General features: G+C 37.7%; 1 protein-coding gene across 5 annotated transcripts in view; it reads left to right on the top strand.

The window, feature by feature from the left end:
* The window catches only part of LOC140205228 (MOB kinase activator 2), a 207,791-nt gene that overhangs the window by 119,825 nt on the left and 71,324 nt on the right, over window positions 1-16,642 (top strand). Inside the window, exons 1-2 of one of the 5 annotated variants that reach the window (XM_072272647.1) lie at window positions 13,989-14,616; window positions 14,923-15,036. The exons of 1 other annotated variant lie outside the window; for it this stretch is intronic. In XM_072272647.1, the coding sequence (XP_072128748.1) occupies window positions 14,999-15,036 (38 nt within the window). In that variant the 5' untranslated portion in view covers window positions 13,989-14,616; window positions 14,923-14,998. Of the gene's footprint in view, window positions 1-13,988; window positions 14,617-14,703; window positions 15,037-16,642 lie in introns of those variants that run through there. 3 more of the 5 variants (XM_072272648.1, XM_072272649.1, XM_072272646.1) reach the window with 3 other exon arrangements.

Below are 16,642 nucleotides of genomic sequence, written 5' to 3'. Positions count from 1 at the left end.
TTCTTTTCTGATTGGCTGCCGGTGATTAGTGCTGTTCGGCAGAGCTTGGTGTTAGGATTGCTTCTTTTCATGTTAAATGTCAATGATTTGGATGATAAAGTTGATGGCTTTGTGGCCAAATTTGTGGATGCTACAAAGATGGGTAGAGGGGCAGGTAGTGTTGAAGCAGGGGCAAGGAGTCCAAGAAGGACTTGGACAAATTAGGAGAATGGGCAGGTAAGTGGTTGATGAAAATTCTATAGATAAGTGTATGGGAAGACACTTTGGTAGAATTAATAAAGGCATAGACTATTTTCTAAACAGGAAGAAAATTCAAAAATCAGAGGTAGGTGCAAAGATACTTGCGAGTCCTCGTGCAGAATTCCATAAGGGTTACTTTACAGGTTGAGTTGGTGGTGAGGAAGGCATATGCAATGTTAGCATTCATTTCGAGAGGACTGGAATTTAAAAGCAAGGATGTAATGCTGAGGTTTTAGAAGTCATTTGTCACTTTTGGACCCCTTAATCTAAGATGTGCTGGCATAGGAGAGTTCAGAGGAAGTTCATGAGAATGATTCCAGAAACAAAAGGGTTAACATATGAGCTCTGAGCCTGGTACTCTCTTGGGTTTAGAAGAATAAGGGGGCATCTTGTTAAATTTGTCAAATATTGAAAGGCCTAGCTAGAGTGGATGTGGTGAGGATGTTTCTTATAGTGAGGGAGTCTCGAACCAGAGGGCATAGCCTCAGAATAGAGGGACAACCATTTAGAACAGAGATGAGGAGGAATCTCTTTAGCCAGAGGGTAGTGAATTTGTGAAATTCATTGCCACAGATGGCTGTGGAGACCAAAGCACTGGATATATTTAAAGTGGATGTTGATAGGTTCTTGATTATTAAGGCATCAAAGGTTACGGAGAGAAGGCAAGAGAATGGGGTTGAGAGCGATAATAAATCAGCCATGATGAAATGGCAGAGCAGACTCGATGGGTCGAATGGTCATGTTCTGCTCCTGTGTCTTATGGTCTTCAGGCAACTCGAGTATTGCACCTGACATCACTGAAGAGCTTTTGTTGATATTAGCCTAGCTGGATGAGCTGGGAGCAGTTCCTTAGCAATGACCCAGGATCAACAAAGCCAGTGGGCCCCAAACAGTAATTGCCCACATTTACCCAGAACTGATCTCCAAATCCTAGCAACTAATTTAGCATCCCTTCCAAAGACAATCCTTCTAGTTATTGACTCCTGAAGGAATGGAAGGAATCTGTACGTTGTCTCACTTTTGCTGGAGTCCTCTTTCCTGTGTGTCTCATCATCTTGTGCAAGTTTCTTCCTTGCCCTTCACATGGCTCCCTCCATATCTGTGTCTTCAGAGTTTCAATGGGGAAGAGTTAGTTCAGGAAAGTCAGTGAAGTCTGGGATGAAGTCCCACCAAAGACCAGGATTCTGAATCTCAGCAGGAGGCCTTTCATCCCATCATAGTGCTGCTACAATGAATGCTCTACAGATCCTCCATGTCCTTCTCTGGCCTCTTTCTCTCCACTTCCAGCTCTTCCTTTCTCACCCCTGGACAGAGTGTGTTTTCTTCTACAGTGTACTGGGGCCTGCATCCGTTCCACTATTAGACTTCCGATACAGAAGATATAGTTTGGGAAATGTATTCAAGGCCGCAGTGAAATCCCACAGAGAGAAAGAATTCCAGAGTCCAAGATGAGAACTTTTGGCTCATTGTGGTGCTGCGAGGTTGTAGGTTCAATCCGTGCTGCTCCACTGGGAACACCTGTGAGCAGGAAGATTTGTTACTTGGGACATCGTGCCTACACCAGGTTCCAGATCAGCAAACCATCCTCCAGCTGCCCTGAAGGTGGTTGCTGTTTCTCTGGTCTCCAGGTGACCAGGGTTTAAATCTTGTCATGATGCTGCTCCCCTTGTGATGTATCATAATTGGCTTTGTGATGTCAGGCTTTCACCTCTCCCTGAGTGGTCACACCTCAACATCTCTATATTAGTAATTATCATCATCATCATCAGGTGCTGTGCCCAGTTGGAGCTTTGAATGCCATGGCCCACACACTCCTGTTTCGGATCAAGTGGTATTGTGGTATCAATTCATTAGAACCAATGCCTGCCTTTATTGTTGATAATTTTATTGTTAATAAGTCTTAACTCTTGACCAAGGGTTGAGAGTAAATGAATGGTTTATTGTAAACATCCTTCATTTGTAAATGAACAGAGTCAACGCATAATATTATTGTAAATAACTTTATTGAATAAGGACTCAGAGTCAATGAATGTTTTTTTTATATGTAAATAACTTTATTTTGTAATACTTCTGAATAAAGTATTTTTGGAGAAAAAAAATCTGTGCAGACAGGGGGACTTGGAAGCTGAAAAAAAATCAATTCATTGGTATTCATTTCCAGTTCTCTGGTTGCTGTCTCCATCATCATTTGTCTTTGTCTTCCTCTTGCTTTCTTCCCTTCAATCTTTCCCATAATTACCGTGCGTTCTTTTCATGATCTCATACATTATTTCTCTTTTTGTGTTTGCTCTGTTCATGACATCCTCGTTAGATATTCGTTTCATCCATGATATTCTTTGCATCCTCCTCAAAAACCACATCTCTGCTGCTTCAATTCATTTCCTCATGTTACTAGATATTGTCCAACATTCTGAGCCGTATAACATAACTGGATAAATGTAACATTTCAGTACTCTGAGGCGGGTTGTCATGCCTAATTTAGTGTGGGTAGGTATACTCTTCATTCTCGAAAAGGTGTCTTTTGCCATCCCTATTCTTCTTTTGATGCCCACGTCGCACCTGCCATCTGATGTCACCCAGCTTCCTAAGTAGCAAAAGTTCTGTACTTGTTTTATGTCTTCCCCATTTATTCTCAGCCTACAGATAGGATTCTCCTTCTTTCCAGATATCACCATACGTTCTGTCTTTTTCAATTGATAGACCCATTTTTGCACTTTCTTCAACAATTATATCAGTTGAATTTTGTAGTTCTTCCTCCATACTTGCAATTAACACAGTATCATCTGCATATCTGAAATTATTGATGTTTTCACCGCCAACATTGATTCCCAAGATGTCTCTTATTTTTTGTAATATTGTTTCACTGTACACATTAAATATTAGTAAAATTAGGATTAACTGGTTTTCGTGGGTCTGTGACCTTGGGAATGGTAGAGGTGGGATTGTTCATTTTCCCTGCCTCCCTAGTTTGGTTTAATGGTGCTTGGAAACAAGGAAAAGGCTGAAACATTGCACAAAATATTTTGAATTATTCTCCCTAGTTTTGTTTTATTTATTTATTTGTTTGTTGCTTGTGTATTTATTTATATAGTGAACAGACCCTTCTGGCCATACGGTCCTGCTGTCCAACAAGCCCCTGATTTAACTCCAGTCTAATCACAAGACAATTTACAATGACCAAATAACCTATCAACGGTTACATCTTTGAACTGTGGGAGGAAACTGGAGCGCCCAGGGGAAACGTGCGCACAAGGGAAGAATGTACCAACTTTCTTACATAAAATGGTGGAATTGAACTGATGTTCCAAACTGTAATAGTGTCATGTTAACCACAACATTACTGTGATGCCCTAACCTTAACATTAACCTTAAAGAATTGGGAAATGATATGGAATATTGAAGGGAGAAACATAAGTAAGTCAACATATTTTATTTAAGGAAAAATCTTGACTGACAAACCTGTTGGAATTCTTTGAGGAAATCAAAGGCCAAGTAAACATTCTTCATTGATTTTTTTTTTGTCTATCCTGCCTGTTATTTCCTCAGAGAATTCAACAGATTTGTCATGGCAAGATTTCCACTTAAGGAAACGATGCTGACTATGGCCTGTGTTATCATGTGCCTCCAAGTATCCCAAAATCTCATCCTTAATAATGGACTCCAAATTGGTGTTAACTGGCTAGACAATATTGTTGACATGGACTGGTGGAGTTGAAGGGCCTGCATCCATACTGTATTATTCTTTTACTCTATGAACTAAATGCCCTTTGTTCTGTAGCAAGGAAAAATAAATTGAATCAAATTACAAATAGATATTTCCTGATCTTCAAATTACATCTCATGGTCCAGTGAAACAGGTTCATTCTGAAGATGGCCAAAGAAACATGACGCAATAATTTTCAAAGGAGAAATTAAAAATATATGAATGTAAAACGTGCTTTTCCATCCAAGTTGCATTGGAACCAATGAAGTATCTTCCTGAAGTGCTTTCATTAACATAGTCAGAGAAAGACAGCATCTGATTTGTTTATGGAAACAGCATTAAGATCGAAAGGTTGTCAGTTCTCTAGGCACTGACTTTCATTTCTGGCATTTATCCTGAGGGCCCAGATTTGCTGAGTATGCCTGCAGGAAATAGAATCTCAGGGCTGTATGTGGTGATGTGTGTGTACCCTGATATAAAAAATTACTTCAAACTTTGAAGTGATATACCAGTGTACTGTACATTATCCATTACCTGCTAACACATGAACTTATAATATAGGGCAGTGCTATGTGGGCAAATAAAGCTAATTGATTAAAATTGTAATTGTTGAAAACCCTGGACATGTTCACTTTCCATAAAATATCTTTGGGCAAATGCATTTTTTTTAAGAGTGTAAATTTCATGCATAAGGAAGATAGTTCAGTAAATTTTACTACTCTGTGTATGATTCTCTTTCCGGAGTCATTTGCCTTAACTCATTTTATACCTCTTTTGTGTGTGTCTCTATCAACCTTAAGCACTTAACATGTCAGGTATGGAAGGCAATGGAGGAGCCAAAACAAGTTCTGCAGCATAATCATGTATGTGAATTAAACTGATGAGTGTTTGTTAGTAAATAAAGTTTATTCCAGTGTGAACACTTTTAATGAGGGATTGATTTTTTTTCTCTAGCTTGCAGGTCAAAATCTTGTACTGTAAGTTTGTCTCACAAAATGACTTTCCTTCTAAAATAGTCTATTGTTTTGGGTTAACATGAAAAGTTGCTTAACGTCTGTGTTTCTTCCTGAATCCCTTTCCTCAGGAAATTCATTTTCAGTCTAGGTTCTGAGGCAGCCATTACATTTTTTGGGCGGGGGGGGGGGAATAAAAGTTCAAGTTGATCATTTTAAGACTCCCATTGAATGTAGGCCCAAATAGATAAGCTACCTTATATTATTTATAATGATTCAAAGCATGTTTAACATCTAGCAACAGATGCATGCATCTGATAAGTTCAAAGTCTAAACTAGTTTAAAAGTAAAGTAACAAAAATTAACAATAATTCATATTTAAACTCAAATGTTTCTGTGAACTCAGTTTGCTTTGTTTTCTGATTTATTATATACAAAACATAATGCACATTTCATAACCGCTATGTAGCCTCAATAAACTGATTAAATGATCTGGTCAATTTCCTACTGTGCTCTGAAAGTGTTATAATAAATGAGCTAAAATGATATCTAATTGGAAATACCAACTTAGCTGTTACGCAGTTTTAAAATTAATATTCACATAATGCATTACCAATCTTCTGAAAACTGAGGAAGGAGCTATTAATAGTCAATATTCCCAGAATGTACTTTGTTTAAAAGTCTGAGTGGATGGCCATGATGTTCTCCTTTTGAGGAAAATAAGATGAGCTTTAGTCCTTCATGGGATTACATATGGAGAACCAAAAGCAAATGTGGCCATCAGGTGATTGAAGTTTCAAGATAAGGGACAATAGAGTCAGAAATTTAATTCTGTTGTAAGTATAAAGTTAAAAGGTATATAGAGGTAATATCTGTTGTAAATATAGATAGTACAATTTAATAAAAGTAAATGGTAATATTAAGCTTACACAGGTGAAATTTTAATATTATAAAAATGTATTACATTTAATAATAGATTTTTATCTTCTGTAGTGTCCACTTCAGAGCGCAGCAAAATCTAACAAAGAAAAGCAGCAAGCAATTAAAATTTCATGCCTTCAGACCACAAAATAAGTTTAATTTCTCCTTGTGGGTTTCTAAATTTCACCATTTAATATTTCCCACTATTTCCATTGCCCCATCAACCAATGATAATGCAGTTTTTAGCATGTTAGGCTTGGTTATAATGTCTGTGCTGTAAAAGCCATGACCTTACGTGGCAACCCAGTAAACTGTGTCTAAATTTATGTGCCTCTGTAACCTTTTTAGAGTTTCATATTTGACTATGGCATGAGACCAATGCATTAAGTGTATTGAGAGGAATTTAAACTGAATTGCAAGATATGATTGGAAAACATTAAGAACAATTTTGGATTCTATCCCCTTCCTTTCCAGTCCTGATGAAGGGTGTCAGTCCAAAACTTTGAATGTTTCTTCCCCTCCATAGAATTGCCTGGCTTGCTGAATTCCTCCAGCATTTTCTGTGTGTTGTTCAAGATTTCCAGCATCTGCAGAATCTCTTGTGTTTAAGAAAAATCCTGACTCTGAGATAGTAAAATTGTGTTTTGAGATGTTTAAAAAATTTATTAATGTTTAAGAACTCCAAGTTCCATTGGCTGACATTTATACACACACTTAATATTGTGCCATATTGGGAAATGTGAAAGAATAAAAAAAAAAGCAACATAGTAGGATTTGTGTTGTGGTTACGTGATGTCATGTATGAGTTCGATGGGCCGAAGGGCCGGTTTCCATGCTGTTTGACTACACAGCTCAATGTCCAGTTCTCAAGCGTTAAACTTGAGTGTGCTTATATCTATAGTTTTCAACACTAGCAGGGAAAATTAGAATTCAGACCAATGGAACATTAAGTTTCCATGATGTAAATTTCCTAAATAAATTCTCTGCCTAATTTCTGAAACTTAAGTCAAGATTTACAATTTGCTTCTGCACATGCCAAAACATTGAGTTCATGATTTGACATTTTGTTTTATTTTGTAAAAGTGCTTGAGTTGAGTTAAGCTTAATATCAATATGTTTTTTTCAGCCACTTAATTTAGCAGTGCACCAAGTTCTTTTGTGATCAATACCTATATACAATCTTCACCTCTCTTCAGGATCCCAGCACTAGATTTTATTTGTATATTTTGGCAGACCCCATTAGCTACTGGACCTGATTCTGTTTCAGCTAGGTCATGAATAACTGCCACAAATGATTTAGTGTTTTACATAAAGTGTATGCTGTCATGACTCACACAAAAATAATCAAAATTAGTTTTAAAAATATCTATTCAGCAAATATTTAGCCAAGTCCTGATGTGATATTTAGAACCATCCTTTAATAGTCTAACATGCCCAACTTATGTTTATCATGCAACTTTTTTGTGATATTTGACCCAATCATTTCTTTCATCTTTCAGTCAGTGGTAAAAGGGACAACTGGACTGGAGTCACACATTTGGAGCAAAAAAAACTGCAGATATGGGAAATCCAAAATAAAAAAAAAACAGAAATGTTGGAAGCACTCAACAAATCAAACAGCATCTGTGGGGAGAGAAAGATGGGAGACATGCCAAGTTTTAGACTTTCCATTCGAACTGAAAACAAATAAAAGAAGTGTTTTATAATCCAAAGAGGGGGAGTTATGGTGTGAGAAGATGAAATGTGTGCAGACCAAAGCTGTGAAGGTAAAAATTCTATAGCAATATGCTAGTGATGGAAGAGGGAAAATAGAACCAATTTGAAACAAAGTTTTTCCTCACTTCTCCAGTTCGAAGTGAAGTGGATAGATACGTGTCCATGGGGGGGGGGGGGTAACTAAAAGAGTTAAAGGAAAGCTGTAAAGCATTTTTTATTCGTTATAAAAGAGAAGTATGTGTTGTGTATGGAGTTTATTGTTTCACGCATACATAGGTGTACTGAAAAACGAGCACATAACATCAAATACACAAGATATGCAAGAAAAATATAAATGAACAACACAAATTATATAAGAAAGAATGCAATTGAAACAAAGCCCATTGTCGTGCAAGATGGTTATCATTCTGCCTTACTAAGATGGTGATTAGTATTGTGCTGGTCGGTTAAAGAACTGAAAAACTTGTTCTTGAATCCTGTAAACAACAGGAATTCTGCAGATGCTGGAAATTCAAGCAACACACATCAAAGTTGCTGGTGAACGCAGCAGGCCAGGCAGCATCTGTAGGAAGAGGTGCAGTCGACGTTTCAGGCCGAGACCCTTCGTCAGGACTAACTGAAGGAAGAGTGAATCCTGTGGTGTGAAACTCTAGGTTTTTGTAACTCGTGCTGCAAGAAGATGGCAAGGCATAGATGGTGGGGATCTTGGATGTTAGATGTTACCTTCTTGACACTGCCTCATGTAGATGCTACTGATGGGGGGAGGGATGTGCCAGAGATGGATGTATGTGCTGAGTGCACTGTTCTCTGCACTTTGAATTGCTGCATCAGACCATGATGCAGGAAGTGGAAAATCAGAATAACTGGTTTGAAGAGGTATTTCCAGTGAGTGGCATCGAGTTGAGAGCAATATCTTCATCACCAGTGATCTGGGGAATGTAAAGGAGGACATCATATTGTGAGGCAACTTGTATGGTGCATAATTATCAGTGTAATCAATTGTGCTGATTGTCCATTCATGATTATTTTACAGCACTTAGCATATCAATATAGAAAGTACATTTTAATGCTGGTGTCTGCTCATTCAAGTAAGAAGAGCTCTTTTGCAACTCTAGAACAATGCATAACTGATTATATAAAGTGTTCATCAAATCTTTGGGCACTTTATGTAATTAAAACTTTTTAAAATCTATTAAATATATTGGATTTTCCTGGCTGCACATTCAAACATTTAAAATATGCTGGCTGCAGTGCGCTGTCCTAGCCCAGAGCTCCTGCACAGCCAGGCACAATAAATTAAATGTCAGATTGGAGACAATTCTACAATGAATGGTTTTGAATCAGTTTGCTGCATCATGGATGCATACATGTCTGTTTATTTGACGTTGCTGGTATATAACATGCTGGTACTTTTCATAAAGCAGAGGCCATCAGTCACGTTGATTGCTCTTCAAAGTTGATGTGATATTATGTTGGGTTTGTAATGTTGAGGGTGGTTTCAAGTCTTACTCAATCTCTTTGGGTCAGCCAGTCTATACATTCTTGTACCTCCCTGAATCTTTTAAGCTTGCATATTTCAAAGGGCAAATCCTATCACAATCTGAGTTGATCTCAGTTTTCTCATAATTTTATTTTAATTAGAATTATGCAGGAGTACTTGTCTGAAAAACCTTTTCCCTAATGTGGTTCATAATGTTAATTATGAAAGAAACATGAAAAGCATCTTTCAGCCTGACCATGTTGTTCATTGTGTATGTTCAGTTTCTGGAGGGAAATATAATTCAAATTGACGATGCTCAGGGTAAACAAAAGCATTCTGTGAAGTCATATACAGGAAAGAATGTGTTATTATTAACAGATGAAAAATAACAGAAGATAATCTGGCCTGGCCAATCTGTCCACTTATTATGATCCATTGTACACAGCATACATTATCTATTCCCACCCAGAAGAAAGAAATTGTATGGACAATTTCATAACTTTTAGCACAAAGAACTTTTAGATTTCTCAATAAAATGGGAAATGTTGGAACCAATTTGGCATAGCAAATTGCTTAAACAGCTGAATCTGTGTTTTAGTTTATTAAGGTATGAATGCTGGCCGGGTTACCACAGTCTTAAAAATAGTACTGAGTTGAAGCTGTGTGATTTCATTTCTGATGTGATAAAGATAAAATCTTAAATCAATTTTGGGATAAATTGCAAATTCTTCCTTGAGTCACTGTGTGATCTAAACCATTTCATGGAATTACAATGGCTTGAATGTCAAATAACATGGAAATTCTAATTCTTGTTGTTTAAAAGAATGTCTATTTTAAATTGTGAAACACACTTGTCCCCATTTTTAAAATCCTAATTCTTATTTCATCTTACTCCATTTACTTGAATATAGAAACTGGATGTTCTCAAGAATAGAGGTATTCTATGACATCATCACCACAACAATGTTTGGCTATTCTGCACTTACTGTGAATGACATTTATATAATATCTTTTATATGACATGGAGGAGGTTGAGCACGCATTATTTCACTCTGCTCTGAGCATTACACCTAGATGGAAAATAAATGTGTGTAATGCAACTAATTTTGTTCAGCAGTTTTTCTATACTGTACTCCTGGGTGGGGCTGTCTGGCTCATAGATTTCATCTTTCAACTTCACATTCTGCCCTCTTAATTTAACGGTATTACCAAATGCTGATAACAAATTATATTCCTCTAAATCGGATTTAGTCACTAATACAAACATGCAATATTGAACTGGTCACTGTTAAATATAATCTTTATTTGAAGGAAATGTGAAGAAACTTGATGAGGATATAGGAATCTGGTGTGATTTGATGGGAATATGGAGAGAATAAAAGGGACACTAATGTAATTGATATTTGATAGTTGGCAGATATTTTATGGGCTGAAGGGTTTGCTACCATTCCGTAGGATGATTCCATGAGTCAATGACTTACCTGTCCAATTTCTAAATGTGTAGCTGCCTCTACCAATCAGGAAGGTTTGAATATTTATATCTAATCTTTGCTGAGTTTGTTGCTTGTGGATATTGCAGTTTGCCTCTGTACCACTAACTGAGAGAGTAAGGATCACTGATCTGCATCACTTACCAATTACGTGGACCAGAGATGTGCAATGTGAGCAGATAGGTGAGAGATTTATAGGACTACGCAAGTGATTTTGATACCTCATTAAGTATTTCATTAAACCACACAAGCTATGAAGATTCCCAGCCTTCAGTAGAAAGACCCAATCAAAGCTGCAGCACAATTGGCTCCATATTACTAGACTTAAGTAAAGAAGGAGCTATTCAGTTATGATTAACTCTTTGGAACAATGAAAAGCTATGTATATTAAGCAGGCAAAGAGAGCAAAAGGAATCCTCAGGAAAGTTTACATAAATCAATTTTTATTGGTTTCTGTAGCTGCTGAATATAAAGATGGTAGCAGAAATAATTAAAATATTGAACTAGCCTAAACAATTGAAATGACAACACCAGTAATTAGTCATTGTCATAGTTCTGATGATTTTGTACTTTTCTCATAGTCAGTTTCACTGTTCACTATTGACACTGCATGTTTCATTGTGTGTAAATCCATAAAACCCTAAGACATAAGAGCAGAGTTAGGTCATTTGGTCCATTGAGTTTGCTCTGCCATTCCATCATGATGAATTTATTATCACTCAACCACATTCTCCTGCCTTCTCAATGTAACCTTTGTTACCCTGACTAAACAAAAAAAACCTCTGCATTAAATATACCCAATGACTTGACTTCCACAGCTATCTGAAGCAATGAATTCCACGGGTTCACCATCCTCAGGCTAAAAAAGTTCACCCTCATCTCTATTATAAATGGACATCCCTCTATTCTGTGTCTGCTCTCTAGTCTTAGATTCCCCACTGTGGGAAACATCCTCTCCACATCCACTCTATCTAGGCCTTTCAAAATTCAGTAGGTTTCAATGTGATTACCTCCCCCTGCTCTTCTAAACTCCAGCTAGTACAGGTCCAGGGTCATCAAACACTGCTCGTACATTAACCCTATCATTCCCAGTACAATTGTTTGTGCGTTATTAGTTTAGGCAGATTGTATTTGTCTATTATTGTGACTTTGAAGATCAGACCACTTCCAATCAACTTTGACCAGCCCCTTTCTTATGCCTCATTAATTCCTTTTAGTCAATTGTAGTTTTGATACATCTGACTTTATCTCAAACTGCAGGATTATTTCTATCATAACCACTGCTTCCTAAGGACTCCTTTACCTTAAGCTTCTGAATCTACATATATGTAACTACATAATGAATAATTGTAATACAGGATCCTTATTGCTTGTAATAAAAGTACTGTTTTGAGGTGTGATCAAAGCCCAAATGAGTACACATTTTACGTGAAATCCATAAACAGATCTTATCAGATGTGACAAAGTGAAATTAAATTAAATTTAAATGGAAATTAATTTCTTAACTCCCCTTACCCACCTGCAAGGTTCAAGGCTTAAATGTATCGAGTACTCTTCACTTCTTGGATGAATGCAACTCCAATAACATTCAAAGCTTAATGCCACCTTAGTTGAAGCGTCATGTTAAAGACCCATTCTTTCCATCCTTTACTGGTGTAATTTGGAAAACCTTCAATATGCATTTCAGCATGTTTACTTTTGATAATAAGAGTGCAAGCTGTTTTACCAAGTGATTACTTGTTATATATTGTCCCAGGTGCTGGAAACTTCCAGACATGAAGGTTGGTGGGGCTGTGAATAGCACGTAAGGCTGTTGTGGGTTATAACAGGGATGCAGAACCAGGCAGAGAAAATGGATGGAGTTCAATCTGAAAACGTGAAGTCATATACTTTGGATGATGAATTTGAAGGGCAGAGTACAAGGTGAATGGCAGGATTCTTAGCAGCATAGATGAACTGAGCAATCTTAGGGTATATGTGCATATATCCCTCAACGTTGCTACACACAGCGATAAGGTGGTTAAGAAGGCGTATGGTGTGTGGCTTACATTATTTGAAGGTTTGAATTCCAGAGCCACAAGGTAATGTTGCAGTTCTGTAAACTCTGGTCAGACCACCTTTAGAGTAGAGTGAACAGCCTGCAGCAGTGGTTGGTCAATATAAAATAACATACATTTACAGTTGAGTGGAGGAAAATTTAGGGAAAATGTCTAGTAGCTTTTTTTTACAGAGAGTGGTGGGTGCCTGGAATGCACTTCTGGGATAGTGATAGAGGATGATACAAATGGGACGTTTAAGAGACTCTTAGCTAGGTATGTGGATATAAGGAAAATGGGCTGTGTAGGAGGGAGGGGTTTGATTGATCATGGAGTAGGTTTCTGTGGGTCAACATAACATTGTGGATCTAAGGGCCCATAATGTGCTATGCATTACACTCAATGTTCTACAGTCACGTTTGGAATAATTTGATACATGTTTGTTCTAGATAGAACTGCTTTATTAAAATTTGATGCAAAGAATGATTATTTTCAATGTGAAATATTTTAATTTGTGATTAACATATTGAAAATGAAATGTACATTTTCTGAAGAACATCTTGGAAATATTCCATTGTGTTTCATGTAGGAATCCTAATGTTTGCTTTCCTTGAATTTAGTTATACTTTACATATGTGATTCATCAAGTGACAAGGTAGCCAAAAAGTGTGAAATGATCTTAAGGAACAGGTGATAAATTGACAAGCCATCAAGCTCCTCTACTAACCCCCATCTGACACTGTTTTATGCAAAGATAAATTCAGGGAATTTTTTTTCTCTCTTCCTTCCCCTTTGTTTGCATAGTTCTTAAGAATATATGGGAGAAAAGTAATGTTGGAAAAACTAAGCTACATAATAGATTTAAACATATTTCTACGATTGGCTTGAATTTACTTTTTTATTATTTTTACAACATAAGTTACACTTTGTTTCAATTTTTCAGCAGTACAAGAGAAAACTGCTATTACAACCTAATTATCAATTGCCAACTCTGAGAGTCTCGATATGACAGTTAAAATTATTTCACAATATAAGAGCATATTTAAGAACTACTGGCTCTAAATTCTATTGGTTTCTTTTATTCTATATAATTTGACCGTTAAAAGAAGAATGAAATTTGAGATGACCATGAGCGGGAGGCTTTATTTATAGGCCCTGGGGACTTGGGCCTTTGTATTTCATAAGGGAGGGACTTAAGATTTCGCCTGGTTTAAGATAAAATGGCTTTTCAAAGTTACATTTTTTCTTTCTGCTGTCATTTAAAATTCCGTAACAATATACGTACTGAGTGCCTTCTCTTCATCGTATGTATTTATTCCTGCACCCCTCGTCTTAAAATGGGTTCTCATTTGGACCGTGACAAAAATTAAATCAGGAACTATGTGGGCAGCTCTTGTAGGGATATTAAGTGGACAGGAAGGAAAACTGAGTAGCCTAATCAGACACTGCATCTGTGATTTATACAAGGCAGCGTGCCCAGAGAGAGACACACACACACACATTTATGTATATGCATGGTTGCAACCGTTTTGTGTTCTTTTTCTTCCATCACAAATCCGGTTTTTTTTTTGCTTGAGGAACGCTGTCGAAAAAATGTTTGTTTAACATCGAAGAAAAGCTGAAGATTCATTTGCTTGTTTCCCCCGGGATGAAGTGAAGTCGTTAGCATTTTTAGTTTATGGCCAAAAAAAAGAGAACCAATGGCGAGGAGGAGGAGTTAAATTTAAGTAAGCAGAGTTAATAGCTTAAGTGAACTATCGTGACAAGCTATCACTACAGTTAGGCCGGCAGTTTTTATTTACATGTGTATTAAAGGAAACCTTAGTCCATCACCTCTGAGACATTTCTGGATTGGATTTGCTGTTTGTCTCCTCCAGTAATTGATTCCCACTAGTGTTTAATTAACGCAGTCGACCCTGACTCATTTTCACTGCTTTAACAAGGAGTTTGCAGAAGCTTGCTAAAATAACATTAAACGGCGAAATAATTCGGACATTAAAATCAGTCTGGATTTCCTCATAAGATTCCTGTCAGCGAACATGAGGCTGAAGAGGAATGGATCGTACACATTGCACAGGTAATGTTAATATTCATGACCTTTGTATCGGTGCCTTTTTAAGAGTAAACAGAGGGAGAGCCGGGCAGAAAAAAATACGTTGGCGAGTAGTGATTTGCAGTTTGTTCCGATCGTCCTTGGATTCAAGCTTGAGTAAACACGCAGATATTGTGTGTTTGAACTCCGCGTTCACTCCCCCTTCACGGTTGGGTTAAAGATACGTCGGTTTCAGAAAGTTTACTATTTGTGTATATTGTGAAAAATGTTTCTGTCTTTTCCTTCCCCGCTGCATTCGCCGGGGGTTGTACGATCCTCTGGGCAGAGCAGTCGAGGAGGAAGTTAGAGCTGATCTTGGGAGCAGCATGTGAAGAGCAAAAGGAGGTAAACAGACCGGCAGCTCTCGATGGACATCCTGTTCTGCTTCGATTGCGTCTTGTTTAGGTACTATCTGACGCGACGTCTTTTTTCCCTCCTCCGTTTTATGGCTATCCGCCGTCATTGTCAATGACTTGTAATTTCTGTGACATTGTACGCTTAGACTATTATGGTAACAATGCGTTTATTTTTAGTGGTGGTCCGTCCCATACATTACCCCATTCTAGGGCATTGGCTTCGCATTCATTTCATATCGTTTTGTTTCCCATTAAGTCTTATTGAAATTATCGAAAGTCATTGCTCGGTTGTTGATAGGAGTGATAGGTTCTAACTTAGAAATTTCACTGAAGATGCACTGGAAACATGAGTCGAGTTAGTTAACATCTTTATATCTTGTATGCATTCCTATCAGTCACATATTGAATCAGTTTATACAGGTTGAGCACTCCTTATCCAAAATGCTTGGGGACCGAAGTGTTTCAGATTTTTGATTTTGGGATATTTGCATCTACGTAACGAGATACCCTAGGGATGGACTCAAGTCTAAACACAAAATTTATTTACTTATTCAGCTTGTACATAAACCCTGAAGGTAGTTTTATATAATAATTTTGTGCATGGAACCTCAGAAATACCTCAGAAAAATAAACTATCGCTACCTCAGCCATTGAGTTGGGCAGTCAGTGGCTGTTTACCTTCACCATCATTCATGCTCTCCGTAAGCAGTCTTTGTCTGGCACCTATTCATCGCACAGAATTACTGATGCAGTTGTTCCATGTGTTCAATTTTTATCAGTGAAAATCTTGGCAAACTCATCAATGAATTTCTCTGCTGCTTCATGTTCAGACACTTTATCAGGACAGTTTTTAAAAAATTTAATGCCATGCCTTAAACTTCTGCAAACAGCCTGCAATTTTCAGTTAAAGATAGATCATTGCTTGTTTCATGATCAGCATACCGTTAAGTGCCATATTTTCACTTGGCTGATGAATCCACTCTTTCAATACATGCTCTAAATCTTAATTTTTCACAATATGCAGTGTTCTTCTAGTTTTCATTAACTTCTGTTCATTATGTATGTGAGGTCACTTCTCAGAACTGTCTGTGGTGTGCAGAGACCTATGCTTTGCCTGGGAACCTTCCCAATACCTTGTTGAATTTTCCATTTGTGACATCTTGTTAGCACTCAAAAAAATTTCAGATATTGGAGGTTTTTGGATTTTGGAATTTTGGATAAGGTGAGCTCAACCTTTGCTGATTGATTCAATTTGATTAAGATATCACAGTCATTTAGAGTAATGAATGGCCGGCTGGTGGCGCAATGGCATCAGCGCCGGACTCTGGAGCGAAGGCTCCTGAGTTCGAATGCAAGTTGGGCCACCCCCCCCCCCCCCCGAGCACGCTTTCCATCTGTGCTGGGTTGAGCGTCGAGCTAGCCACTCAGACTCGTAAAAAAAAGGGTTGAGTCAGGAACGTTCATATCATGACCCGGTTAATCCGAAAGGAGACCAGTCCTGACACCACGTGCCAGACAAGAATGGCTGACTGTCTGGTGCGACACGCTAAAAAAAAGAGTAATGAATAAGGATTTTCTGCCTGGTGAGGTGATTTACATTACTTGGTCTTTTTTTTTGGTCTATCCAGCACCTTGGCAGGGCTAAGACAGCATGC

Source organism: Mobula birostris, chromosome 11, assembly GCF_030028105.1.
Source record: "Mobula birostris isolate sMobBir1 chromosome 11, sMobBir1.hap1, whole genome shotgun sequence".
In the NCBI taxonomy this organism is placed as follows: Eukaryota; Metazoa; Chordata; class Chondrichthyes; order Myliobatiformes; family Myliobatidae; genus Mobula; species Mobula birostris.
Note: the sequence above shows the minus strand (reverse complement) of the source record. Positions and strands in the feature narration are given on the sequence as shown.